The sequence below is a fragment of the Phragmites australis genome, chromosome 11 (genome assembly GCF_958298935.1).
Source record: "Phragmites australis chromosome 11, lpPhrAust1.1, whole genome shotgun sequence".
Taxonomy (NCBI): domain Eukaryota; kingdom Viridiplantae; phylum Streptophyta; class Magnoliopsida; order Poales; family Poaceae; genus Phragmites; species Phragmites australis.
In genome coordinates, this window is record NC_084931.1 from 421732 (window position 1) to 448569 (window position 26838).

At 45.3% G+C, this 26838-nt stretch overlaps 3 protein-coding genes, 1 non-coding gene and 1 pseudogene across 8 annotated transcripts; 2 read left to right on the forward strand and 3 right to left on the reverse strand.

Annotated features, from left to right (window-relative positions):
* The first annotated feature begins 4 nt into the window (after positions 1–4).
* LOC133884367 (zinc finger transcription factor YY1-like) lies at positions 5–4459 on the forward strand. 2 transcript variants are annotated; one of them, XM_062323747.1, is made up of 7 exons: positions 8–271; positions 378–436; positions 958–1157; positions 2169–2258; positions 2752–2892; positions 3606–3810; positions 3892–4459. In XM_062323747.1, exons 1-7 carry the CDS (start codon positions 147–149, stop codon positions 4128–4130), a joined length of 1059 nt encoding a protein of 352 aa, XP_062179731.1. In that variant the 5' UTR covers positions 8–146; the 3' UTR covers positions 4131–4459. The 2 variants fall into 2 exon arrangements, with proteins under 2 accessions (XP_062179730.1, XP_062179731.1); XM_062323746.1 differs by having other exon boundaries at positions 5–271; positions 3606–4459.
* A 40-nt stretch (positions 4460–4499) lies between these two features.
* On the reverse strand, positions 4500–6903 carry LOC133884973 (glutelin type-B 1-like; annotated as a pseudogene).
* A 2077-nt stretch (positions 6904–8980) lies between these two features.
* TRNAA-UGC (transfer RNA alanine (anticodon UGC)) lies at positions 8981–9053 on the reverse strand. Its single transcript has one exon. It is a non-coding gene; the product is annotated as a tRNA-Ala (tRNA).
* Positions 9054–17654: 8601 nt separating this feature from the next.
* On the forward strand, positions 17655–19998 carry LOC133885166 (uncharacterized). 2 transcript variants are annotated; one of them, XM_062324833.1, is made up of 3 exons: positions 17655–18078; positions 18401–18624; positions 19241–19998. In XM_062324833.1, exons 1-3 carry the CDS (start codon positions 17748–17750, stop codon positions 19739–19741), a joined length of 1056 nt encoding a protein of 351 aa, XP_062180817.1. In that variant the 5' UTR covers positions 17655–17747; the 3' UTR covers positions 19742–19998. The 2 variants fall into 2 exon arrangements, with proteins under 2 accessions (XP_062180817.1, XP_062180816.1); XM_062324832.1 differs by having other exon boundaries at positions 17657–18078; positions 19175–19998.
* Positions 19999–21642: 1644 nt separating this feature from the next.
* Positions 21643–25859, reverse strand: LOC133884678 (uncharacterized). 3 transcript variants are annotated; one of them, XM_062324186.1, is made up of 15 exons: positions 25501–25857; positions 24828–24991; positions 24625–24733; positions 24398–24541; positions 24129–24233; positions 23616–23699; positions 23343–23458; positions 23143–23244; positions 22952–23065; positions 22811–22867; positions 22622–22688; positions 22491–22544; positions 22332–22406; positions 22207–22242; positions 21643–22100 (listed from the first exon to the last, which is right to left on the reverse strand). In XM_062324186.1, exons 2-15 carry the CDS (start codon positions 24854–24856, stop codon positions 21987–21989), a joined length of 1206 nt encoding a protein of 401 aa, XP_062180170.1. In that variant the 5' UTR covers positions 24857–24991; positions 25501–25857; the 3' UTR covers positions 21643–21986. The 3 variants fall into 3 exon arrangements, with proteins under 3 accessions (XP_062180170.1, XP_062180171.1, XP_062180172.1); XM_062324187.1 differs by having other exon boundaries at positions 25496–25857; XM_062324188.1 differs by lacking the exon at positions 24398–24541 and having other exon boundaries at positions 25501–25859.
* Between the last annotated feature and the right edge of the window lie 979 nt (positions 25860–26838).

Here is a 26838-nt window from a genome sequence, read left to right on the forward strand (position 1 = left end):
TTACTCTCTCACAAGTGACTGAAGGTGGGCAAGGTCTCTTTTCTCCGGTCGCCGGTGAACCTCCGACGGACCAAAACAAACCGACCAACCGAGGGAGAAGAAACCCTAGCGACCGATTGAGGCAGAGCTTTAAGGGAGGGAAGGCGATGGAGTACCCGGCGGCGCCTGCCGGATCCGGGGGCTACAAGTACTACTACCCCCCGCCGTCGCAGCCGCACTCGCAGACGCTTCGCCGACCGCCGCGCCCCGCCGCCCGCTGGGTCAAGCAATGGTGCGTTCTGCTCCTCCCCCTCTCCCTCCCTGAGAAAGTTCGGTGCTTGTGCCTCCAATTCAATTAAATTAATCGAGCGATTCCGTTGCGTTGCGTTCGGTCCCAGGATCCCGCAGGATCTCGCGGCCTCCGGTGGCAAATGCTCCCTCTTCAAGTGGGTCAGAGGTACTAACTCCTACCAAATCATTCTCCCCCTCCCTTGATTCCTTTTTTTTCCTGTTATTTATGATGGATACTTCCTTCAGTCTCTAGAGGACCTAGCAAGGTGTAAATCGGCAATGTTGATGATGGTTCCTGAGTTCTTGGGCACGTCTGATTAGCTGCAGTGTCGTTAGAGCACATTTAGGGCCCGTTTGGTTGAGCTCTCTCTGATTCAAATTCTCTACAGGGAGTGATCCTCCAGAGGAAGTGATTATATGGTTGAAAATGATTCTATAGTGATTCTCTAAAATAAAATATATAGAAGAAATGATTCTCTGCGGGAAGTGAATCAGGGGAAGTTGCTTTTTTCAGCTCCTCAACTTTTAGTTTATTTCAGAGAATTACTCCCACGGATTTCACTCAGAAAACTAAAAGCTGAAAGTTGCTGTTTGGCAGAGCTCCCCCTGATTCCAGCCGGGAAGCTGCTCTAGGAGCTCTGCCAAACATGCCCTTATTGATCACCTCTTTCCTCAATCTGTGTGCAGAGGATGGGTACAAGAACTCCAAGGAGAACCCCAAAGTACCAGAGGCAGAGGCGCCCAAGCCTGAACCGACCACGGAGATCCTTTTCCTCTGCAGTTACGAGAATTGCGGCAAGACCTTTGTTGATGTTAGCGCACTACGGAAGCACGCGCATGTGCACGGGGAGAAGCAGTATATCTGCCAGGAGCCTAACTGCGGGAAGGTATCTCTGCTTAACTGCTCTATTGCCCCTTTCCCCCCTATGAGTATTGACATATGTGCTTCAGTACCGGTTAACTGATCTGCGATTTAACACAATAGATGAAACTGCCATAAGCTTTTCGTGTTTAGTTGAGTATGTCTACCTCTTCTTATTCCTTATGTGCCATCTGTAAAGACAACTTTCTCTTTGTCCAGCCCTTGTTTTGATCACTCCTTATTTCCCTATAAGGGCATGGACAATGGGCGTGCTTATGTACAAAACCGGTTTATTTATGCCACATAGGATGCTATGGGTAAAAGGTTGCCTCACTGCTTAGTTAGGCATTGATGCTTCCTCGCTGCTCCACTTGCAGTAACTGCCTTGGTTGCTTCAGCCAAGGCTTGGAGCTGAGTCCTGGTGCTTGGAAAGATGCGTAGAAGCACATATGTGAGTGCAGATAAGCCAATGTGTGACTTGTTAGCCACAATTGCATGCATGCATGATTCATGAGATTGTCAGGGTGATCAATCCCTGAGGTGAACAAACTAAGCGCATGTACAAGAAGAAATGCTAGGAGCCATGAGAAATTAATCAAATTATTGAGGATGGAGGATGTTTTATACAAGTTTAGATTTAGACTTTAGAGCTATGTTATAACCTTGTGGATAACAAAGTGCATTTCGCGTTTCAAAAAGAAACTGAAAATAGGCTGTGAGTTAACAAGGCAATTGAACCTCTTAAGCAGCGATAATCTCACGTATAAGCATCTTGCATTGTACATGCCCTAACTTATTTGTTTTTAGATATTACTCTGCAGAAATGTTGCAGCAAATGCCAAAGTGAATTATACCTCAATTTGATGATACTTTGCAACAGAAAAGCCCTACCCAATCAACTGTACATTTAAGCCCTTGCGCTATCTTACATTAATTACTTATGAACCACACAGCTGTTATACATATGCTGAGCACGTACGTCTGATGCCAGAAATCACAATCCAAGTCCTATTTACTTGGTTGCTTTATCTTTCAGAAATTTGTTGATAGCTCCAAGTTGAAGAGACACTATCTTACTCACACAGGACAAAAGGATTTTGTTTGTCCTCATCCAGGCTGTGGTAAGGTGATTACCTCATCCCTCTCTGCTCTCTAGAGATGCACTTCTAGGTCTCCATAGAGTTCTATTGCACTGCAGCACTTTTGCTTTCTACTCTCACCATCCACCTTTATGTTTTTTTTTTCAGTTATCTTTTCCATACTATTCAAGGCAAAAGGCCTAACATATGTTGTGTCTAATGGTGCAAAACCGTTGTAATGTCGTGCCAATTCTATCTAATTCAAAATGTTCCTTTGATTTTTTTAGTACAATATAATCGAACCTTGTCAGATCCATTCAGCCTATTGTTTGTTTGTATGCTCAATTGCTTTGTTCCCAAACTTCTTGGTATTTTTGGAGGTTTACACAACACAACTTCCAGCGTGCACATCCATGAGATAACCAGATCGAAATAGACACAATTTAATGTAAATGGGTATGCCTTTTCTTTTTGAAAGTTGTTTGCCTTTTGGCCGTGGTGCAATTACATATTCTTACAAACAAATGCTCTTAATTTCAGGCCTTCTCATTGGATTTCAACTTACGGTCGCACCTAAAAACACATGCACTGGAGAATTATCATATATGCCCATTCCCAGCGTGTGGTAAAAGATTTACAAGCGATTTTAAACTAAAAGCCCATGTCAAGGCACATGAAAAGGTATGTTGTGCATAAACTTCTATATTCATCATTCTTTTTTTTGCAAAGGTTTTACAAGCTCATTTTTAGATGCAAATGAGAAATATGTAAAAATAATTGTGACATTTCTCTCAACCACCTACTTTGTACACTGTGGTGCTAGAATGCCAGACTGTATTATATTATGGCTCCATGCAGCTGCTCGTGTTTTTTGTTTTTGTGTTATATGTTGTGCTCAACTGCTCATACTATAGTTCTTTTGCTATCTGCCTATGAGCCTCCTTGTAGATGCCTTCTTTCATTCTTTGCTATTTATGGAATTATGAAGATGTAAGGATGAGGGTTACACTAAAAAAACAATTATGTCCTACGCTTTTATTTTGCACTGGGGATTATGTTGTTTAGGGGTGAACATAGGGCCATAGGAACTGTCGAGTTTTGGTCTCTGACAGCCATGGCACTTGGTGAAATTTTGTGACTATTCTGCAAGTGTAACTGATTAACTGTATATTATAGTTACACACATCAGCAAAACTCCGATTGCAATAAGTTGCAGCACATCTAGCTTGTCAGATTGATGTCATATTGGTTTACTATAACTAAAACCAACCAAAGAATCATTTTTCAAAAGTTCCATAGTGTTACATCATAAAATTTACACTTGGTAATACAAAGTTTGCATACTCTTCCCATGTGTCATTGATCGTGTCCAATGTAATGTTGTGATGATGCAGACTGGAACTCCTGTTGCAGTGCAACATACGCCACCATCAGAAAAACCGCAAAGCACTACGAAGCCTTCCACTCCAGCAACCACAAGCTATGCTGAGCGCCCCTATGTTTGCCCCTATGAAGGTTGTGAGAAAGCATACATTCACAGTTACAAGTTGAATCTTCATCTGAAAACTCAGCATCCTGAACACGGTCAAGAGGAAAACGGTAAGCTCGCCACTCCTTCTGGTCAGCATGCTGTTAATGAGCCCTATCAGTATAACTATGCTGAGATGGGTGACATTGCAGCAAACCCAAAAAGAAGCAAGGCGAACCCAGTGCACAAGGCCCCCCCATCTAAAGTCTACAATGTCAAGGTTTCCAATGCGATGCCTGCCGATACCAGTGGTGTCAAGAAGCAGTGGTCAGGTAAGGCTATGTACGACGATGATAGTGAAGAGACGGAAGAAGACCAGGGCAATAACATTGAAGATGACTGGAGATATGGCAACAATGTCGATGATGAGGAAACACAGGATGAAGATTGACCAACAGCCCCTCCTCTTCCCTTTACTGACATCCTGGTGTGGTGTGCATCCTAGTTAGATGCGGTGGTCTGCTACCTTTTAGTTCCTGCGAATTCCAAACACTAGTAATTAATGTAGTAGTAGGTAATTTTTAAGTTTTACCAGTACACAGTAGGTGGTGCTTCGATATAAATCCTTCTCTGTTAATCTGTATTTTTTAAGTTTTACCAGTACACAATAGGTGGTGCGTCGATCGAAATTCTTCTCTGTTAATCTGTTGCTGAATATCCACTACCCTAGTAACTAATTGTCACATCTTACATGAAGAGATCTTGTCCTTATATTTGACACTTGACTGTCTATTTATGTGAGATACACCCTTTTATCTTGTGATTCTTTTTTTTATAGAATTTTTTTGGTTGGCACTCTGTCCAATTGGAATTTGTTTTCCTTGTCATATAAGCACGCCTTCAAACACTGCTCTCCCATAGTCAGCGACAACTTGAACTCTAGCACGGCCTTGGATCGTGTACATCACGCTGTGAGCATTGAAGTTCCAGAATGGTGAGAGAATGGCGTCCTGCAATCACAACAGTTTTTTTTTTACTAGAACTGCTTAAGCTTGGAGAAAGAAAGGTTACATCGATATCAATTTGAAATGAAAGAATTGCATCTCATGAAATATATACCTGGTATAGGTCTACTCGAACCGCACTCATCTGTATGAGGTTCAGCATAGGGAACTTTTTGCTGTTGAGGCGTGTGGTCCTTCCAACGCGTGGGTTGTAGATGTCGGCGCGATCAGGGTTTTCGATGTTTTGCCTTACCTCCATGGCACAAATGTTGTTGTCATCTAAACCATTTCTCTGCAGGTCTTGTGGTTCTTGTTGCTGCGAGGAGTATTCAGGCCTGAGCAGTTGAAGGCCATGCTCCACATGAACTATCTCACCCCGTCCATCATTTTGACTGATCTGAAGCCTCCTCGCCACATCTGCACTCACACCCAGTGCTTCGCTCAGTAATTCAACGTCGAATCCTTTGAAGATGCTCTCCGCGTAGTGACGCCGCCCCTTGTTGAAGCTCCCATCTAGCAGGAATTTCTGAGAATTTATTTGATGATATATATATATATATATATATATATATATATAAAAGAATTAAGGAACACATATACAATAATCACCGGGTACTAATACCATGCAAGTGAGGACCAGATACTGCATACATATATAATTACGTACCCTCAATGTTGGTTCAAGCTGATTGATGTTGTTGTTTGTGTCGAAAACATAGACGGAGACGACGGGTACGTCGCCGTCGTTGTACAGCCAGTGCTGAGCACCAGCCGGCATCGCCACGGCATCACCCTGTTGGAATTGGTGGATCTTCTGATGCTCATCGACTCTAAACCGAGCCTCGGCCCCATCCCGGAATTGCTGCTGCTGGAATTGTTGCTGACCGTAGGTCTCCGGGCATCACGGAAATGAGAACCCCAGAGTACCTTTCCCTGCATATGAAGAACCAGTTCATCATTTTTGCATGTCAATATTCTGCAGACAACTCATACCTTTAACAGTTTTGCTTAATGTGGTACGTAATTTCAGAGGACAGTGTGCATCATACATACCTTGGAGGATGTAGACAAGGGCGTGGCTGTTGGTGTAGCGAGGCAGCAGAAGGCCCTGAGGCTCGACGACGACACGGATAGGAAACACGCCGGCGCAGCGGAGCTGCTCGTTCACCTCATCGTAGCGCTCGAAGTACTCGACAAAGCCGGCCTCCGACTGCACCTTCAACCGCGGCTCCAGCGCCTCTAGCTTGTCGATCCTGCACTCCCTCGGTGCTCCTCACCGGGAGGCGCCCCATGCGCCGCCTTCGCTCTGCTGGGCGGCGGAGCCATGGCAGCACAGGTGGAGAAGCAAGCACAGTAAGTAAAGTGAGAAACTATAAACATAGGGTAGGACTAGAGAGAACTTTGAACTAGCTATTTGAGCTTCTATATGTCACTCATTTGAGAGTTTTAAAGTTAAAGGTTTTAGATGAGAGAAGAATGAGTAATTAGCTTATATAATAAATGAGAGTTTTAAGAGATAAATTTTTGTAATCCGTTTAAAATAGAGCTGATCTCTTTTAGTAACGAAGTTTATATTTTTTGTATATGCTTGAATTCCACTACTTCTAGTTTCACTCTATTGGTTCGCTTGTAAGTTTGCAAGTTTTTCGTTTTTCGATTTTGATTTTCGTTTTAATTTTTTGGTTGAAATTTCAGCACATTGTGAGGTCATTCTTCTTGTTGCTAGAGGCATAAAAACTCACATACGAATGTAAACTTATGGGTTTTGAGTACCCTTGCCTCTAAATCATTAACTTGGAGAGATTCTTTACTCGGTGATTTTTTCTTTGAGCTGCAGTTTTTCATTTTTATAGGGTTGTTTTTCTTGATGCTAGTGGTTTAAACACTCACATACTCATATATTTGAGTGGGTCTTGAGTCCCTTTACCACTAGACTATCATCTTGAAGGATAACCTTGTCTGGTATCTATCTTCTCTAGTTTCTTTGAAAGTTACGAGTTTTTATGCACAAAGACACATGAAATGGTCTTGAATAGAACATATAGTTCATATTACATCTATGGAGTCATGTTGCCATATAACTAGTCTTCTTGCTTTATATCTATAATTCTTTTACTTTCGTTTGAGCGTTTTGATGTGCATTAGATGAAAAATAAGAAAATAACATATATTTTGAAAGAAATTTGTTGAGACGTCTATTCACCCCACTTTAATCGTCATTCTCGTTCCTACAGAAAACAACAGCTACACATCAGAGAATGCGCTTGTCGGTGAATCAGGAACCAAGGGTCGCCGAATCCCGAGGCCAGGCCAGTATTCCGCCACGTGGCACTTTCCCGCGGGGTTCACCTCCGCGAGGTACGAAAAGACTAAGTCCCTGGAGAGGGCGCTCGGGGCCACAAACAGTGGTCCCCGAGTACCCGGGTTTCCCGATGATCTGCGAAGACTAGGTGACCGAGAAGAGGGTGCTCGAGGAGGTGAACAGTGACCCCCGAGCACCCAAGTCTCCCGACGATCAGAAGAGCCGAGTACCGGGAAGGGTGTGCCCGGGGTTGCGAACAGGGGCCCCTCGGGCACCCGAGTACCCCAAGGACCCAAGGAAGGTAGTTCCGGGAGAGAGTGATCGGGGCTGCGAACAACGGCCCCCGAGCACTCGGTTCCCCGAGGATCCGAACAATCAATTCCGGGAGAGAGTGCTCGAGGCCGTAAATAGTGGCCCCCGAGCACTCAGTTCCCCGAGGACCAAGAGAGGGCGTTCCCGGGAGAGAGTACTCGGGGAGGTAAACAGTGACCCCCGAGCACTCGGTTCCCCGACGGCCCAAGAAGTCCTTCGTCGGTAGCCCCCACAGGGGTCCAGCGGTGAGGTGTCAGCCTGTGAAAGGCCTGATGCCGCATTTAAGAGCGCGCGTGGCCTGTCACCTCCAACTGCTCCCGCCACGCTCGGTGTCAGTCCCTGCCATATTCTGGCAGAAGGACGTGGGGACATTTAATGCACGGGTCCCATCCCACGTCATCTGGCTCTTCTCGGGATAGCTTCGTAAGGCCCGAGGTGCCCCGTCTGCCGCCCTGCTGTGGCAGGCGTACAAGACCGAACGGGCACACCGGGCCGCTCTGCGGCTACCCGGCGGGTCCTCTCCACGGCGCCTGTTGCCAGCGCCAGTATGACGACTGAAGACCGGGCGGGGGGCGCGTTTTCAATCCCCCGTCACTTCGCGCAGAGACCATGATGACTCACTTTTCATTTATGGCGTTTTGGAACTCGTGCCCTCCCTTTCGGGGCACGCTACCGCCGGTGGGTATTTAAGGCAGCCGGCAGGTACGGACAAAGACAAGTTGAAGCGATCCAAGGTGAATCTCAGTGAACCAAGAACAGAGAAGAACATCTTTGTACAAGCATAGAAGCTGAGACCACCGAGAATAAGGAGCCCGAGGCTCTAGGATAGACAGACATTCTTGTAACCAGCAAATTCCTGAGAGACATTCTCAGGGCATTTATAGCATCCACATAGGAGTAGGGTATTACGCTCAGTGCGGTCCGAACCTATCTAAAAATCCCTCCAGTGCATTTACTGCGTTCTGCATCAGATCATTCTCCACCACCTGCCATTGCATTCATATCCATTTATTTCTCCAGTAAATATATTCAGAATCATTCCCGACCGAATCTCAAAAAGAGGTATCTCAGAATCCCTGCGATAGGAGTTAACCCGCCGACAACGCTGCTGGTTACTGCCATGGCTGAGATCGACAATGTAGAAGTAGCTGGAAAACAGCTCAATGAATGATATATCTGCAGTTTACTACTGCTGGTTGTGCATACCTTATGGTGATGATGAATTGAATTGATGCTTGCTTTATAACGGTTGGTTTCGAATATGACAAGGTTATATTTTGTCAGTTGTGAAACAAACTTAACTTTGGCCAACATACAGAGCTTTAAAGCAGGATGCATGCATGCATGAGAGGCTTCAGTTTGAAGTTCTTGCTGGTGGTGAACATTTGCACTACTGGCTCATCAGTTTTCTTGCGTTACTCATGCATGCTAACCGTTCCATTACAGTCCAAATTGCACCATTTGGCTTTTCTCCAACAGACTTTGTGTGTTGTTGAGCACAAGTTTCAAAAACCACAGATGTGCATGAATTAGTTCCTAAAGATGACAAAAAGAGATCAAATATCTGATCGACTTCACCTTCGAGATGGTAATAATAATGCAAAGTAAAAGAGTGGAGGAAAAAGAAAAAGAAAAAGTGACTAGATGGTAATCAAAACAAGGGAAAAATAAAAGAAATAAAAATGGAGATGCGGGGGATCGAACCCCGTGCCTCTCGCATGCAAAGCGAGCGCTCTACCATTTGAGCTACATCCCCATCGTGATAATCAAGCATGTACTAGTACATTATATAGTTTCCACATGCCTCTAAAAATAGAGGAGTTAGTCACAGTAGCAACGCGAGAGGACTCAATTCGATAGCTAGCTAGCTTCTGACCGTCACAACAGGCTAAACACATATTACATGAAATTACAGCTTAGGCGCTTTTTTTAATTAGATTAAGACCTAATATATAACGAGTAAGTTGTGCAGCTCAATACGTACAGATTATATGAAATATTAAATCTTTAGGTGCATGTTTAGATGAAATATAAAATTTGATTGCTTCAAATCACAATGCTCTAGCGGACGGGCTGATAGCCTAATAGCAAAACTCCATGGGTAGAGGGAACCTGTGGGAGTTTGATTCCCGTTCTATATCTAAAAAATCTTAAAAGTAGATCACACAATGAGAAGACGCCTGTAAAAAAAATCACAATGCCCTCCTCTAGCTCTCCGGCCGGCCATGACGCTCCCAACAGGCCAGTTTGTACAGCTGAGGCGAGAAAAACCAACCCCTCTTCCCTGGAGCCCTAAACTGCATTTTGTGCCATCGTCCCGGTGGTAGCAGTGTAGCACAGTGGAGCAAATGTAATATCACTTCATTTGCTGGACACGAAGCAATCTCTTAGCTAAAAACAGACAGGGCCATCCTAGAGAATTTGGAGGTCCCTTGCCAAAATTCTAAAACAGACCCTTGGCATTACTATTGTCATCATGAACGCCATCAACAGTATTATCAAAACTAATTTCTCTAGTGTGTACCTCAACATCATTAATTTGTGTCATTATCATAACCCTCGTCAACGTACGCATCAAGATTTTGATTCTGAGAATAAACTTGTGATTCTTTCATAACAAACCTATCAAGAGCCCCTTTTGAGAATAAGTAAGCTCCCTTTTTTTTCTTTTATGCTTTTGTAAGCATATTCGTATTTTCTAATCTATTTTCATAAGACAAGGCAGACAAAAAGAACACCACTGAATTGGACAAATACAAGAAAGAACAGCAATAACACTTAGGATTGAAAATTCATGAATCAAATCATATTTAGAGTCTGTTTGATTGGGCTGAGGCTTTAGACTTTTTTTTTTTACTTCTGGTTGATAATTTTTTTGCTATTGACACCTTATGCGAGCCATCGATAACCAAGTGACACACTAACTCGAGCCCACTCCACCGAAAAAAGAGCTATGTTGCGCGAGCTCAGGTAGAAGCAAACAAATAGGCGATATTGGAGCGGGCTGATTGACAGATTCATGGTCACCAAAGGTTTTTTGTTTTTGTTTTAAGGAGATATCAGATTAGTTGAGAGGAGAAGAATCAGGAGGGAGCAGTAAATCTTTACAGGAAAATAAGAAAAAATAGGGCAGAGAGGCTTGCCGCAAGGAGAGAGATGGGGCCAAGCGAACACAGAGCAGGGAGGAATAAAAGGAGCATGGGGCATCCACAACACAAAACAACAGTGCAGAGGCCACCTTTCAGCTGGTTCAGTGTGATTGCTACTGAAGGGATAAACATATTGTCACACATAGTCCTGAAACTTGGGCCGGGCCAAATTAGGGCGGTCCATGGCATGACGATTTTGTATGACCCATGGCATGACACGGCACTAGAAAATTAGGCCGGGTCAGCACAACATGGACACACGGGCCGTGCCGTGCCTAGGGTTTGGCACGGTGGGTGGCCCGAGCCGACCCAAATATTGGGCCGACATGACATGAAAATAGCACGTAGGCACGGAAAAGACTTGTCGGCATGGAAATAGCCCGATGGCATGCTAAGAGCCTGTTAGTACGAACAACTCGCCACTCGCATTTGAATGCGTACCAACCTCTCTCTCATGCTGTCATCCATGCATGTTGAGCATGCATGTACGCATGTAACTATGCAAGTGAAAGCAAAAAGTCTGGGTGCATGTGGAGACTAGGTGCATGCAAATGCAATGCAAATATGCCACTTCCTTTCACTTGCAGCATCTCAATGCAATGCAAATATGCCACTTCCTTTCACTTGCAGCATCTCAATGCAATGAGCCTGTATGCTAGCAATACTAACATGACTAAAGACGGATGGGTCTGTATGCTAGCAGTGCTAACATGACTAAAGAGAGAGCAGACATGACTAGAGAGGCAACGGGCAAAGAGGCAACGGGCAAAAACCAATGTTCACATAAGGCCTATACAATCCATGTTTTCGCTGCTCGTTTCACCATCGAGTCATGGCCGATCTCAAGCTCGAAGACGAGGATTAATTATCTTTGTAATACTATATTGTACTCTTTTTCTTACTGGGGGAAACCCCACACTGGGGTGTAAGGTTTTTAACGAGGCTATGTACTAGAATGTATTTGCAATTAATAAGTTCATGTTCCCTAATTGTATCTTTTTTCCCCAAATTATTCCTTTTCCCCTACTCTTAGCATTGTCTTTATTTATTCATTTCTATTTGCATCCACTTTCCTGTGCTTATATCCAATTATACTATCTGGTCTTGTCCATCTGCTGGCTGCTGCTGTGTTGTAGTACTACTGTGTTGCATTGTCCACTACTGTTGCGGACGTGCAAGTTGATAGAGAGAGGGAAAAGGCTGCAAAGCACAAGCAGTACACTTCGCATGAGTCGAGAAAGCCAACAACGACTGACCGAAAGCAACCGGCATATGTGCTGTGCGAACCATGTGGTGACCAAATGAGAGCGTCGTGCCTGGGCTGGCACGACACGACGACGGCATGGCGTGCCATGGGCCGTGCTTAGGCCCGGCTGTAAGCTTGCCATGCTAGCACGACACGACCCGACGGGCTGAGCGGGCCGAGCCTACTTAGCACGAGACGACACGAGGCACGAAGGGGCCATGTCATGCTAGCCCCGGCATGGCCCAAGTCCCAAGACTAGTCACACATTTGTCCACTACATTACTTGAACTAGTTCCACTTCCATCCATCCATCAATGTTGTTGAAAAAAAAAGGCTGAACATGCTCCTAGACAGTCTAGTCTAGCTACAATTATAATAAGTCCCCTTTCCTTGACACCTGTAAACTTTGTCATTGTTTACTGTTTAGAAACCTAAAATTCATCATGGTTAATATGGTACATTCTTTTTTTTTCAGTTGCCAGGGGGTGTTGAATTCTGTCTTATTTCTGTCTTGCTTAATAAATTCTTAAGGAAAGCTGGAGGTGGGGAGGAAGGTGATGTGGTAGCATGGAAACAATCTAAACTCGTGCATCCCCGTCATCTTCGAGGAGATGCGGCGGCACTTGGATCTCGCGCTTGAGGAAGCTTGTGTGCCCAAACCGCGGCTGGCTGCACTCGGTTCAGGATAGTTGCTCTCAACTCGATCGATAGCATCTCGATCACTCACATGCATAGGATATAGCTGCGTTTGTTTTTTTGGTGCTTGTTTGTAGACACAATGGGCATTCCGTAGATGCACGGTAATACTGGTAGAACTAGATGATGCAACTTCTTTTGTCTTATGAGTTTAGTAAGATAACTACATAAGGATCCGACTGTCATATAATAATAGTGAATTGTTATTTTTTGGCCGGGGTAACAGTTTCATCTATAGTAACAATTCCAATATGCTGTGTGGCTGAAATTTTGTCTACTTTTATCACAACACTATATATTTGCAGAGATATACCTATCACTTATTGTGTAAACTTTTTTGTAGGATGAATCATTTACGCTGACTAGCCCAAAAGGAGGACTCACGCTGTTAACTGATAATTACGTTGAGATTGATCTAAAGATCAAGGATCATCAAGGGCAGGACAGGGAACTTAGTAAAGGAATCGTAACAATCAAGGGCATAACAGGTCGAACGTTGAAGAAATGCAAGGTTGAAAACATATCTCTTGCTACCAGGCTCAATATTGTGGATGTGATGTACGCAGTTGTTTGCATGGGCATGTTTGCGCGCCTAGAAAAATCAACTTGGGATGAGGCAAAAGCTTTGTTTTTTTATCTTCTTTTTTGCCACTGTGTGTACATATGTTTTGTTGTTTGCATGGGCATATTGCTGTCAATCATAGTCCACTCTAACTTGATTAGGAATGTACTAATGATTTGAGAGTAGTAGCAGCAATCATCAGTACGCACGTGGAGTAGCTTCATGCCTTGGTATGTCACAAACTTAGTGCCCAGACAACTTGATGCTCTAGTGCTCTGCCTTTGGATGAGGCAAAGATTGGTTTTTTCATTCTTTCTTTGTCACTTGTATGTTCTGTTGTGTGCATGGGTTTGTTGCTGTCAATCCTAGCCCACTCCTACTTGTTTAGGCCTACACTAATGATTTGAGAGCAGTAGTAGCAATCATCAATACATACGTGAAATACACTACTAGCTTTTTGCCTTGGTATGATACAAACTCATTCCATAGGGGTGTGTTTGGTTACCAACATCAGGGGCATCATGGACTTGCTCGTGCGTATATTCCCGCGGAGAAGATCGTTTGGTTGCCTGCATGCACTGTTTCTCCTTGCATCCGCGGAGAAGGTCGTTTGGTTGCTGTTGTCGGGTGAGCGAGAACACGACTAGACACTTAAAGAAAGATGGAGGTACCCATCCCTAACCCATTGTTCCAAGGGGTAAGTCAATCATACACCTAACGCCAACCATTTATCATTGTTTGTTCTGCTCTTCATGAGATCTATCGCATTTGGTAATGGTGGAGTAATTTATTGTATGCTCGATATGGATTCTTTGGGATGCATTCTTGTGCTGCTGTGATGAACATTGATTGGAATTCTTGTGCTAACCGCGCGCCTAGAAAAATCAACTTGGGATGAGGCAAAGCTTTGTTTTTTTATCTTCTTTCTTTGCCACTGTGTGTACATATGTTCCGCTGTTTGCATGGGCATGTTGCTATCAATCCTAGTCCACTCTTATATAACTTGATTAGGCATGTACTGATGATTTGAGAGTAGCAGCAGCAATCATCAATACATACGTGGAGTAGCTTCGTGCCTTGGTACGGAACAAACTTAGTGCCCAGACAACTTGATGCTCTAGTCCTTTGCCTTTGGATGAGGCAAAGGTTGGTTTTTTCATTCTTTCTTTGTCACTTGTATGTTCTGTTGTGTGCATGGGTTTGTTGCTGTCAATCCTAGCCCACTCCTACTTGTTTAGGCCTACACTAATGATTTGAGAGTAGTAGTAGCAATCATCAGTACATACGTGAAATACACTACTAGCTTTTTGCCTTGGTATGATATAAACTCATTCCCTAGGGGTGTGTTTGGTTACCAACATTAGGGGCATCCTAGATTTGCTTGTGTGTATATTCTCGCGGAGAAGGTCGTTTGGTTGCCTGCATGTACTGTTTCTCCTTGCATCCGCGAAGAAGGTCATTTGGTTGCTGTTGTCGGGTGAGCAAGAGGACACGCTGGTGGTGACGTTTGCATGGCGGCAGAATGCCCAATGCACGGCTAATGGTGGCTACATGCGAGAAGGAGCTACGGGGATGCCTACACACTACTGGAGGGGGTGCTATGGGTCCGGGGGACTCACCGTGAGGATGAACGGCGATGGGAAGGGAGGCGGCCAGTGACTGGACCACGAGGAAACGACGATGTGGCTCGGCTTCGGCTCTGAACGGTTCCCATCGGGCTTCCATCCAATGGAGAGTGGCACAGGGATGGCGATGGCTCCCTGGTGCTCCTCGGTAGCACATCGACGGCGGGACGACGACGGCAAGGACTCAGCAGTGGCAATGGCGATGGTGACAGCGCAGGGTGTGGCTAGATGGAGAAAGAGAGGGAGGGAGAGCCCAGGGCTCTATTTATAGAGGAGAGAGAGCTGGAGACAGGTGGTAAGGCTCGCTGACGACATGAGATGTCGGTGGCGAGGTGGAGGCCGAGGCCCACCATTTTACCGGGGCATGGGCTGCCCTGTGTTGTCCACGTGAGGACGTCGTGGCTAGCGGTGGCGGCGCACAAGGGGTGGGGGCAGCGAGGACGCGGGGGGGGGTGATAAGGACATCGGGGGTGGTGCGCAGGCCGAGAGCGGCGAGGATGGCATGGGCGGAGTCACGGTGAGGAAGGCAGGGGCGACGCGTAGCTTGCAAGAGTAAGGTCTCAGCCTCTCAGGACGATTAGTGATTTAGGGTGGGCGGGTAACCAATTTGGAAAAGAATGGCTAAATAGGCTACTGGGTCGGGTGTGCAGTGGGCTCAAATGGAATACGGGAATCCTGTAGGAATTTTTCGAATAAAAACGGGATTTTGAAAAAACGGTCAGGAAAATTGCTAAACCGTTTTCACATTAAATTTTTCATTTTCGTTATGTTCCCATTTTAATCCTGAAAATATGAAAACGGTCAGGAGAAAATTAGAAAATAGGAAAGGACATGATTTATCCCGCCCGTTTTCATCCCTACACTTTCCCATAAAAAATCATGAACTGCCACTTATCCGATATACCTGCCCACGATCGACAAAAAAAACTCTCCTATTATTTCAGCTAACAATAACTATATTCGCTAGATTTATAAAAAAGCATAACAAAACACATATATAATGCTACTCTACAAACCGAGGTCTAACAGTTACTAAATAATACTATATGTAATAACAGTGCAATTATCATTACAAACTATGTCGGAGGGTGAACTCCTCAAGCGGGGATTCGGAGGGACCTCCTTTGAGATTCGGCCGGGGGATGATTCTGAATCCGCTTCGTAGGTGAAATAAATGGGAGTAAATGAGATGCAGGTGGAGGTGGAATGATCGGATGCAGGAAGGAGTAAATGCTCAGGGGATTTTTAGACAGGTTCAGGCTGCACTGAGCGTATCACCCTACTCCTGTGTGTATGCTATAAATGCTCTTAGAATGTCTCTCTGAGGATCTGCTGGGTTACAAGAATATTTATCTAAGTCTAGAGCTTTGTACTTTTTGTTCTTCGGGACTCGTCAATGTGTTCCGCGCTTCGGTCTGGATCGTCTCTGGCTCTTCTCGGGGAGCTCGCCCCGCTTATATACCCGTTGGGGCGGTAGCGTGCCCAGAAATGATGGCACGAGTTCCAAGGCGCCATAAATGGAAAGCAACCATCATGGGCTGCTGCTCGAGGTGACGGGGAGGGTTGAAAACGCGCCCCCGTCCGGTCTTGTTCGTCATCATTCGGTTTGTCGGCGAGTGCTGCGGGGAGGGCCCACCGGGCAGCCTCCGAGCAGCCCCGCGTGCCCGCCCGGTCAGAGCAGGCCTGACATAGCAGGGCGGCAGGCGATGTGCCTCGAGCTCCGCGACGTTATCCCGAGGCGCGCCGGATGACGCGCGATGGGACCCGTCCATTAAATACCCCCACGCCTCCTTGCCAAACTGTGTCAGGGACTGACAGCAGGCGTGAGGGGAGTGCTTGGAAGTGATAGGCCACACGTCCTCTTAAATGCAACATCGGGTCTCTCACCAGTTGACACCTCACCGATTAACCTCTGTGGGGACCACCGGCGAAGGACTTCTCAGCCCCTCGGGAAACTGTGAGTGCTCGGAGGCTACTGTTCGCAGCCCCGAGCACTCTCTCCCAGATATGCCCTCTCTGGGTCCTCGGGGAACCGAGTGCTCGAAGGCCACTATTCACGGCCCCGAGCACTTTCTCCCGGAACTGACTGTTCGGGTCCTCGGGGAACCGAGTGCTCGGGGACCACTGTTCACGGCACCGAGCACTCTCTCCCGGAACTGACTTCCCTTGGGTCCTCGGGGGACACTGTTCGCAGCCCCGAGCACTCTCTACCGGAACTTGGCTTTTCTTGTCATCGGGGAACTTGGGTGCTCGGGGACCACTGTGCAAGGCCCCGAGCACCCTCTTCCCGGCACTTGGTCTTCTCGAGCTTTCAGGGAACTCGGGTACTCGGGGACCACTGTTCATGGCCCCGAGAACCCTCTCCCGGAACTTGGTCTTCTCGGACCTTGGGAAGATAACCCCCGAGGGAGGACGCCATGTGACACTCTGCTGTTCTGATCTTAAGACTCGAGGAACCCTGGTTCCCATGTCACCGACAAACTAAGTTTAACATTTACTCTACGTTGCTAAAAAACTAGATCTAATAATATTAGGTCTAATATCACTAAATCATACATCTAATTGATAACTTATGTTTAAACCTACATTTCCTAACCTATGTCTAAATCCTAGATCTAATTCATAACCTATGTCTAAATTCTAGATTTAATTGATAATCTATGTCTAAATCTAGATCTCATAACTAGCCTAAGTGGTTTGTAAAAAAAATAAAAAAAAAGACTCCAAAGATGGATTCTGTCAGAACTTCACTGCTTTCTTCTCCCTCCTCTGCTCTCTCTCCGCTGGCTTGTGCGTGGGAAGCAAATGGCCTGTGTGAGGCACCCCAGAGTAGCATGGAACTTATAAAGAATTATCGCCCTTCCAACGAACGACAAGATGACATGACAGCCACAATGTAGTGCGAATTTAATACTTTGCTGTTGCACCGTGGGACCCACCACCTGACACCTATATATGCAATTTTTTCAAACAGACATATGGAATTGCTAATGTTGAAAAAATCTCGCTTGTAAGGTGGCAAACTTAGTTTGCGCATAGACCGGCCCCAAAATTCCTCGTGAGAGGGGAGGGGAGGGGAGGGGGCCTCACAAACCCTAATTGGATCGGATAACTGCCTGGTGTCCTCGTTTCCCCCTCCCTCGGTCTGCTGCTGCTGCGGCGTGGCGTGTTCATGGCAACGGGAGCGGATCGTATCGCCTGCATGCGGATGGCAACGGAGGCGGAGCGCCTCGCCTCGATCAAGGCCTATATCCAGCGCTGCCGCGAGGTGGAGCCTGAGGATTTCTCAGGCATGACCGAGGCTGAGCGAGCGGCGGAGGCGGAGAAGCGGAGGCACAAAGCGCTGGAGGAGGCGCGCCGTCTTCAGATGGAGGGGCACCCCCGCGGTCGGGCGCTGGAAGCGCTGGCTCGCATCCTCGACTTCGATCCCAAGCAGGAGGAGGGCGTCTACTACAACCGAATATACTTCGTCGACCACGCAACATTTGACCTCGACGAGGAGTGTAAGTCCATCTCCATCCTTCTGTCTGTCAATTCGATTCTTACTCATCACATGCATTCTACTCTCTATTGCATCTGCCACCCATCCACGAAAAATTCTTTTCTTTTTCTTTTTTGGAGAAAAACTGATACTTAACTATATATTGTTTGTTTATTTGGGGATAGATCAATTGGTACCGCGTTCAGGTAATCTAGGTCCTAGTTTCAGTCTCGTTACTCTAATTGACCTCCCTCTGCATTTGATATTATCTTCAGTTGTAAGCATGAATCTAGTTGTGGAGAACCTACCTTAATTCTTTTGTTTTTGTTTTTACCTCGCCGCAGCGCCTCTTGGTCCGATGAGATACACTGATAGAGTTAGCAAACCGGGCGAAAAGCCGTACAGTCCATGTGCGGCAGTGAACATCTTCTCCGTGAAAATAGGCTCCTCGGATGTTGGCTTCCCAATCCATGTGTATGGCACTGTCATTGCTAGAGACAGCATTGACCAGAAGTGTCTTTATCTCTTCCGCCGCCATAGAGACCATTGCCAACTCATCAACTCTAAGGTACAACTTCCTCCTCCCTTTCAAGAAATTCTTTCGTATAGAGAAAAGCTAAAGTCTATATACTGACCTGCAATCGATTTCTATTGATCGACAATGTAACAGCTAGTGGTTTCCAGTAAACATATGCAATTACCTTGTTGATATGATACACATCCTCGTTTCTCTTTCTGAATTCATATGGTGCTGAAAGTTGAAACTTTATATGTCACTGATCTATCATCAGAATATCAGATAACTTATCATAATGTTACTATAATGCAAATGTTCAGAATGAAGCATATACTTGTTACTTGTTTGTTTTTGTAGTGCTTGTTTGTAGACTCAGTGGCCATGGTAGTACTAGTGGAACTAAATGATCCACATCTGCCTTTTGATCGATCTTCATGATACGACTATTTTGAGACCTACAATATTATGATAGCACTGGACCATTAACAGTTTCATCTATAATAACAGCTTCCATATGCTGTGTGGCTGAAATTTCATCTTGATTGCAGCACTATATTCGGAGAAATATACCACTAACCTATCATGTAAACCTTTTTCATAGGATGAATCACTGATCTTGACTGGCCCAAAACGAGGACTTGCGTTAATAAGTGATAATTTTGTTGAGATTGATCTGAAGATCAAGGATCATCGAGGGCAGGACAGAGAACTTAGTAAAGGAATCTTAACGATCAGAGGCATAGCAGGGCGATGGTTGGGGAAACGCGTGGTTGAAAGTGAATCTCTTGCTACCAGACTCAGTACTGTGGATGTGATGTACGCAGTTGTGAAATGTGCAATGGAGGCTAATATTGTGATTGAAGTTGTACGGGGAGATTTTGATGGAAAAATAACTGCCCACACCACCAATATCCAGAACAGCCTTGTGCTTTATGATAGCGAAGTGGCTGGTGCTGTCACTAGCGATGGTAACGGTGTTATCCAACTTATGCGACCCGTGGTATCTGTCTATGTGAAGGATATGCTGAAAATTGTTGCCGAGACCGGTGATGGCAAGTCATGCACCATTGAATTTACTCCAAGGGTCAACTATGGAGAGGAAGATGTTATTACTGTTGGTGTCACTAAGATGCGTGTGAAGGTTACTTGGTCGATAATGGACTTTTGAGTGAGCTTTTGGATTGGCTCGTTGTTAAGCTTTAATGGCAGGACCTGTATGCTTTGGTGTAACTAATATCAGAGTCAGTGATGTTGCGGTTACCATTAAGTTGTGCCGACTCTGTTAGGCCATTAGATAAGTATTGGTGTGTGTAACTAGCTACTGTGTATCGTGTTGGTCTTGCTATGTTGAACTAACTATTGTCTAACGTGTTGATCTCGTTATGTAGTAATCATGAACGCATGCAATACTGTGCGCGCGTTTGATCACTTAACTAAATTATATATTCTGGTGGATTGTTTGGTGTTGGCCCTTTCTGGTTCGGTCGGTGGCGACAGACAAGAGAGGGGTAGCTATTGATGTCATAGGCAGCATCCATCTTCATGCATGGAGACCCGGCCGGCCGGTGATTGCCTTGGCTGTCGCTTTGGTTGCCCAGGGGTAGACTGGTGTTTTCCAGTTACATTGGATTAAAAGTAAATGAAAATGTCAAATAATGAAGGTATCACTGTATGCATTTGTCAAGACATGCAGTAAATACATTCAAGGACCTCGTAGAGCATAATGACATGTCGTCTTGGCCCCGCCATTGGCCTCTCCTGTCTCGCGGTCCAAATCGGGCAGGGGCGCAACCGCGAAACCGCCGCTCACAATATTCTGCCAATATTTCTCACGAGGCGTGCTCCTCGCTCCTGCCCGACGTCGTGGTAACACGAGAGCGGGGCAAGAACGACAAGATCATCGCGTGCGCGCAGACGTCCAGGAGCTCATCGCATCCGACCCTGTCTACGGGCCCCAGGTATCCCTTATCTCGATCCGTCTTATTCCTCTTCGTCCGCTTCTCCTCTCGGCTCTCGTCTGACTAGAGATGCGATGCAGCCCTCGTCGGCGCCGCCCACCTCGGAGGCGTCGCGTTCAGGTACTCAAGGCGCCGCACAGTACGATGGATTGATGCTTTTGCGACTGTTTTTTTTTTGGGGGTTTCCTGTTCGATCTTGACCTCTGTTGGTGTTGCTCATCGAGATGTGATTGCTGGATGATTGTGATATTGCCTGCAGGTGTTGTGCTGGCTAGCTACAGGTGTATAGTTCTGACTACTGAGTGGACTGCAAACTGTGAAGTATAGGATGTCCTCCAGCACCTCCCCTTTGTTGTTGTCGCTTCCTTCCTATTGGCCACCACCGGGTTATCGTCCTTCTTCTCGTCCTCGAAGAAGACGAGGCCCCTGTCGGCATCGGAGGGCGGCCCGGCGTCGGCGGGGACGAAGGCGTTGTCGAGGGACTGGTGCGGGAAGTACTTCTTCTCGAGGCGATAGAGCATGCGGTACTGCTTGTCCTTCTCCCAGGGCATGGCGAAGGCGTCGTGGAAGTAGAGCGCCTCCTCGCGCGCGTGCAGCCGCGGGAAGTCCACCACCTCCGGCCGGAGCTCGACAAACTCCGAGGAGGAGGACGACGGCTTGGTACCGGAGGCGGCGTCCGGGTCGGGGAGGAGGCGGCTGCGGAGGTACCGCCTCTTGGCGCGGTCGAGCGGCTGCTCGTCTGGGGGTCGCGGCTGGCGGTCGGACCCAGCGTCGGAGGAGGATTTGGGGGGCTTGGGGTCAGCGGGGCGGTGGACGATGAGGTCGTAGTACAGCGGGTAGGGGGTGGCGGTGAGCGAGAGGAAGCAGCGGTGACGGCGAGGACGACAGCAGCAGCGCCGCCGCCATGGCTCCCGCTCTGCCGTCTCGAACAACCATCTCTCTTCTTTCTCTGCGGCGCGCGGAGAGAGCACATGCGGCAGTTCGATCTGCGACGGACGGCTCAGATGCACTAGCACCACATGGTGAAACTGACGATAAGCCCCGACTGAAAGTTGGAACGCAGAAATCCAATCGAAATTCACGAGGATGTTGTAAAAAAGTGCTCCTTGCATAGTTCAAATGAAATTAATATACAAAATCAAATAAATTTATGTGTTTCAAACAGCTCGGTGTCAAAGAAAGCAAACCCATCTGAATCAAAGAGTAAAACGTGCCCAAACAACAGCTTCAGAAAATTCGATTGATACATCAGATAACATCACCAGTTCGCCATGGATTTACAATCCTCTCATCACCAGTTCGCCATGGATTTACAGTCCTCTCGTCATCTACACGCATTCACCGTCTCTAACTCTACATCAAGTACTACTGGTATTATCAGCTCACCCACCACCACCACCATTGCCATGGACAAAGGTTGGGCGGGGAAGAAGAATAATCATCGCAGCGTAAGAGCTATACAAGCGTGGAGTTTGGAGGGGTGATGCCCATCATCTTGTAGTAGGCCTTCTCCGCCTCCGCCATCCTCGTCTGGAACATGCCCCATTCCTTCCTGCACCGCGCTCTCACCTGAACGACAGACACATGTCATGAGCACAGAGGAACAGCAAGATGAACCCGAGGTCGCAAGCAAACTGCACAAAAACATTGCCAAACTGCTCCTGTATATGCGTACCCCTTCCCATGGCGCTCTTCCGTTCTCTGACTGCCCCTGTGAGTTGTTGTATACATGATGGTAGGGAAAAGGTAAGAAATCCAAAGTTGCGATAGATAATGAAAAATGTTGGTGTTTCTCCGTACCTGGTTCCCGAGAGAAGGAACCACTTGGTGAACAATCCACTGTGAATCAACGACTCCAATCTTTTCATGAGCAGGCTGTAAGTAATGACCACGTGATTCAGTAAGAACATTCATGACTGCAGGTTGCTAGATTGGTATATTTTCAGAACCAAAAGATACCTCCACACATTTCCTGAGAGCGAAATCCAGGCCCCAACCATGAACCAAGTCGTTCTACATCCAAAATCAGTATCAAACAATTATGTAAAGGAAGGATAGAGGGAAGACAACAATGCGAGTATGACAGCAACCTGTATCATATGCCACACACATCTCCATGCATCTCTAGAGAAGACTGGAGCCATTATTTCAACAAACCTGTACATCAAATATAGGTAAGTTAACTCTCTACGGAATGTATGGTAGACTGATAATAATATGATGGGAACTGGGAAGTATCCTGGAAAAACAAACTCAGTAAGAGGGCAATAACCACATACGCAGCACAAGGTGGAAGATGAGGGTCGGCGCACCAGCCTGGCCTCTCCTCTGTATCCCTGTAAAAATGATGCTCAATCAAAACACTAGACCTCAACAAGGGAATAGCAAAAGTAACTGCTTCAGATTAGAATCACACTCACTTGTGAACCTCACGATCACCTCTTCTTTTGGTCATCTGCCATGTTAAACCCCGATCAGGCTCTAAACCAGGCTGAGAGATGTCCAGATGATGTTTCTTAACAAGTTTGATGTACCTGCAACTCAACAAAATCATAAATTAGCAAGTCATATCAAGAAACACTGAACAGAGGGCTGAAGAATGAAAGCATACTCCTCTGCATCGAAATGCTCCACCCCAAGGTCCTCATCCCAAATGAATATGTACTCATAAGCTGCCACAATATCAGGGTGCAAGAATCTTTTGGCGTACCACCTAGTGGTATGTGCACAATAAATTATTAGATAAAGGCATATTTCAAAATTAAGCAATTGAAAGAGTGACCAGTACAGTACTAGAGCTCAGTTGCACACCATTTAGTTTGTCTCCTGGCACTAATATGGATGGCTCGCTTTGACCACTCAAATTCATCCCACTCACTCACCCGCCCATCATAATGGAATAACAGAATAGCAAAATTGTCGGAAAACTGCAGCAGCAGCAACAAAATAATCAGGCAGGTGAGTTAAAATAAGATGGCACGTAATGTCATAAAAAACAGGGAGAAGGCATTATTTGGATTTTTTTAGATAAGAGGGTGCTATTATATTGATTTGTTATCTCATTAATGTTGCTGAAAGAATTACCTTCTTTACTGCTCTGTTTATATTTTCTTTCTGCGCATATCCAACAGTAAAAGTGATAAGGTACTTTGGTTTGAAGGGCAGGTCCTGCATTTCAAAATTAAATATCAGTATCCGGCATACCGAGCAACAAAATTTGAAAGGCTGCAAATTTAGATCCCTTTTTATAAAATAATTCTGTAAACCTAATATGTAGTTCACTAAAGTTTCAAAAAACTAGTGCTGAATGGCTTTGATGCAATGTGATGAATCAGAAGAGCAGAGAAGTACATAAATCCTTCTATAAAAATAACTCATCCTAAGCTAACGTTATTTGGAGAAGGGAATAAAACAAAGAAAGGACAAGAATAAGGATCAAGGGGTATATTCTTGAAGCAACAAAAACCGAATATTTATCAAAGAGTTAGGAATTTTTTGGAATTCTGAATACTTCTCGACATGTTCAGTAATGACACTTCAAATGCATTTGTGAGGGATCAGTGGGATGATGTGAGTAAGGTGCAAAAGAGGATATACCTCACTTGGGTCTCCCCATAACCTGCGCAAATGGAAGTCAGACTCTGGTACAATGATACCTGGTGCTAGCCTCTCGGCACCCTTGGGGTTTGTTGGAACATAAATCTAAGAGTCAGCAAGCAGAAATCTTTGTCAGAATGAACCAAATATACAAGAGCAAAACGACGATCAGGAAACAATAAAAAAACATTGATGGTCTATTCACTAGCAGTCAAGCATCAGGTATACTTTAAAACTAAGCAGGTAGTCTGGCAAAGTAATACAACAACCTTTAGAGTAGTGTTCGAACTTGGTTCAGTATTATTTCCCCTTGCATTTCTGGCAGAAGTCCAGGCATGATTAAGTATAGCTTGGGTAGTGAGCCCAGAGTTTCTGTCTTCTATGTATGAAACAAAGCTAGCTGGAAAGTGAAGCTGACATATTTCAAACAGACATAAGTTATTCACTTCCAATCAATTGATACAGTGCAATTATGTTGATATAATCATCATCGTACCTTTGTTATGCTAACTGATGGGAACGAGATTCCAATGAAGAAGCCAAAGACGACTCCAATAATTGTAACCATAACAAGCCTCATGCTTTCGTTTGGAAATCTAAGTAAACTGGAAGCATCAATATGCCAGAATGAACAAGTGAGCAACATTAGCTGTAGGGATGTCCAGTGCTAAAGATAATAAAAAGAATAGGCACGCAAACCTGCGACCGATATTTGCGAGTTTCACCATTCTCTAGTACAAGGATGTAACTAGAGCAGCTAGAGAGTTGCAAGTGACAAATGCTACACATTGTTCGGAGAGATCATCATCACGACAGCTTTAAGATGAATGGTGGTGTTGCATCATATGCAAACAAGACGAAGCCTGGAGGAAACACAGTGGCAATCCATAGTCAGAAGACTCCAAATAATTTATGTGTATTTAAAGAACTGATGCATAATGAACGAATGATTAACCAGGATCATTCTACTGCATCAAAAATATGAGTATTGCCCTTAAACAAATGGCAATTACTCCTGCCCAAATGCCCAAGTACAGAGTAGAGACTAGTACAAACAACATAATTAGCTAGTTTGCTTAGGACGGCAAAACACAGCAGCTCAAAGTCCCAACCTAGAAACCTCATCACCCCCCCCCCCCCCTATTACTCTAAACAACTGTAGCAAGTAGCAAGGCCCCATCTGGAATTCCAATTTCCAAAACGAGCCAAATCACCTAACCAGCGCTTAAAAACCCATCTTTTTTTACTTCTGAGAAAAGTAAAAGAAAAAGATATTCTTTGGACGCGCAGCTACGCCGGAAAGATATATTAGTATACGAATCTGACCAAATCAAAGCGGCGGAAAGGCGGAAAGTTTAGCAGCAAACCTCACCTCCGCGAGCTCCCTGGCCTCCGCCGCGCCGGTCTTCCGATCGGGGGAACAGGCGCGGGCCGAATTCCAGAATTCCGCCCGATCAGCCACCAGCCGTCAGTGCGGCGGCGTCTTAGAAGCGACGAGGAGCGGGGATGGGCAGGCGTGCGGGGAAGGCGAGCGCGTATATATGCGTGCTCCGAAGAGAGGAGAGAGGAGAGGCGAGGACGGTGGGAAGGGTGGAAGTCGTGCGCGTCGCGGCAATGGAAAGGAAAGTGGTTCGTTCAATCGATCAAGGCAACATGAGGAGAGGGGAGGGAAGGGAAAGTAGGCGACGACAAGGAGAGGGAGAGAGACGCCAACCAACCAACCGTGGAATGGAAGGAAGGACACCTCTGGCGCCTCGACGTGGACGACGATCCCCTTCACCACTCGACCCCACACCGAGGGAAGCAAACCACACGTGTCTTTCTTTTCTTTTTAGTTTAACTATTAAATCAAAAGATATATTACAGTATCAAAATTATATAAAGATTTTTCATCTTTTATAGAAAGATTCTATAAAATTTGCTTCTCACACCGTGTGATCCAGAGCATATGGTCTCTGCTTTTCCCCAGAGATCCATCTTGTTTACATGTTAGTGAAGAACGTGAAATCTTTTTTAAAATAATATTATTTTATTGAAATATTATATAAATAATATTTAAAATAGAAAAGTCGTAGAAATAGATGTTAGTCTGTACCCTAATTGTCGATTAGCCACATATCAACAATCTAAACATGATTATAAATTTCAGATTTGAAAAACTAGATATGTAATTTCTAGTCACTTTTTGACATCTAAACTGATTTAAATGGAAAAGTGTTCAACTTCAAAATGATAGATATCGTCAATAGATAAAAATTTTGTATAAAAATAATCTCCATCCGAGATCATATAAAAAAGTTATAATTTTTTTAATATCGTGTATGAGATATAGGACCTGTCAGCAATTGAAATGCCGACAAGTCTCCACGTGTGTGACAAATGGGATGCCGGCACTCCGATTACCAATAAGTGCCTAGTCGGCAATTAGAGTGCCGATTGACACATATTTTTGCAAACTTTCCATTTTGAATATTTTTTCCAATTTTGTTAATAAAATAATATTGTTTCAAAAAAATCGAAGAATGTGCATCTCAACAATTATTGCTGATGTTTGTTCTTAAGCAAAATTGCATACTTTACTTGGCCGTGCACACTGGTTAATGGGATCCTAGCGTTTTCGGTTAAGACTTTACCTGCCTTGCGTTTGGGGTAATTTCATGCCTAACCCATGTCAATTTCCAACCAAACTTATGTGTAGCAAAGCATATCA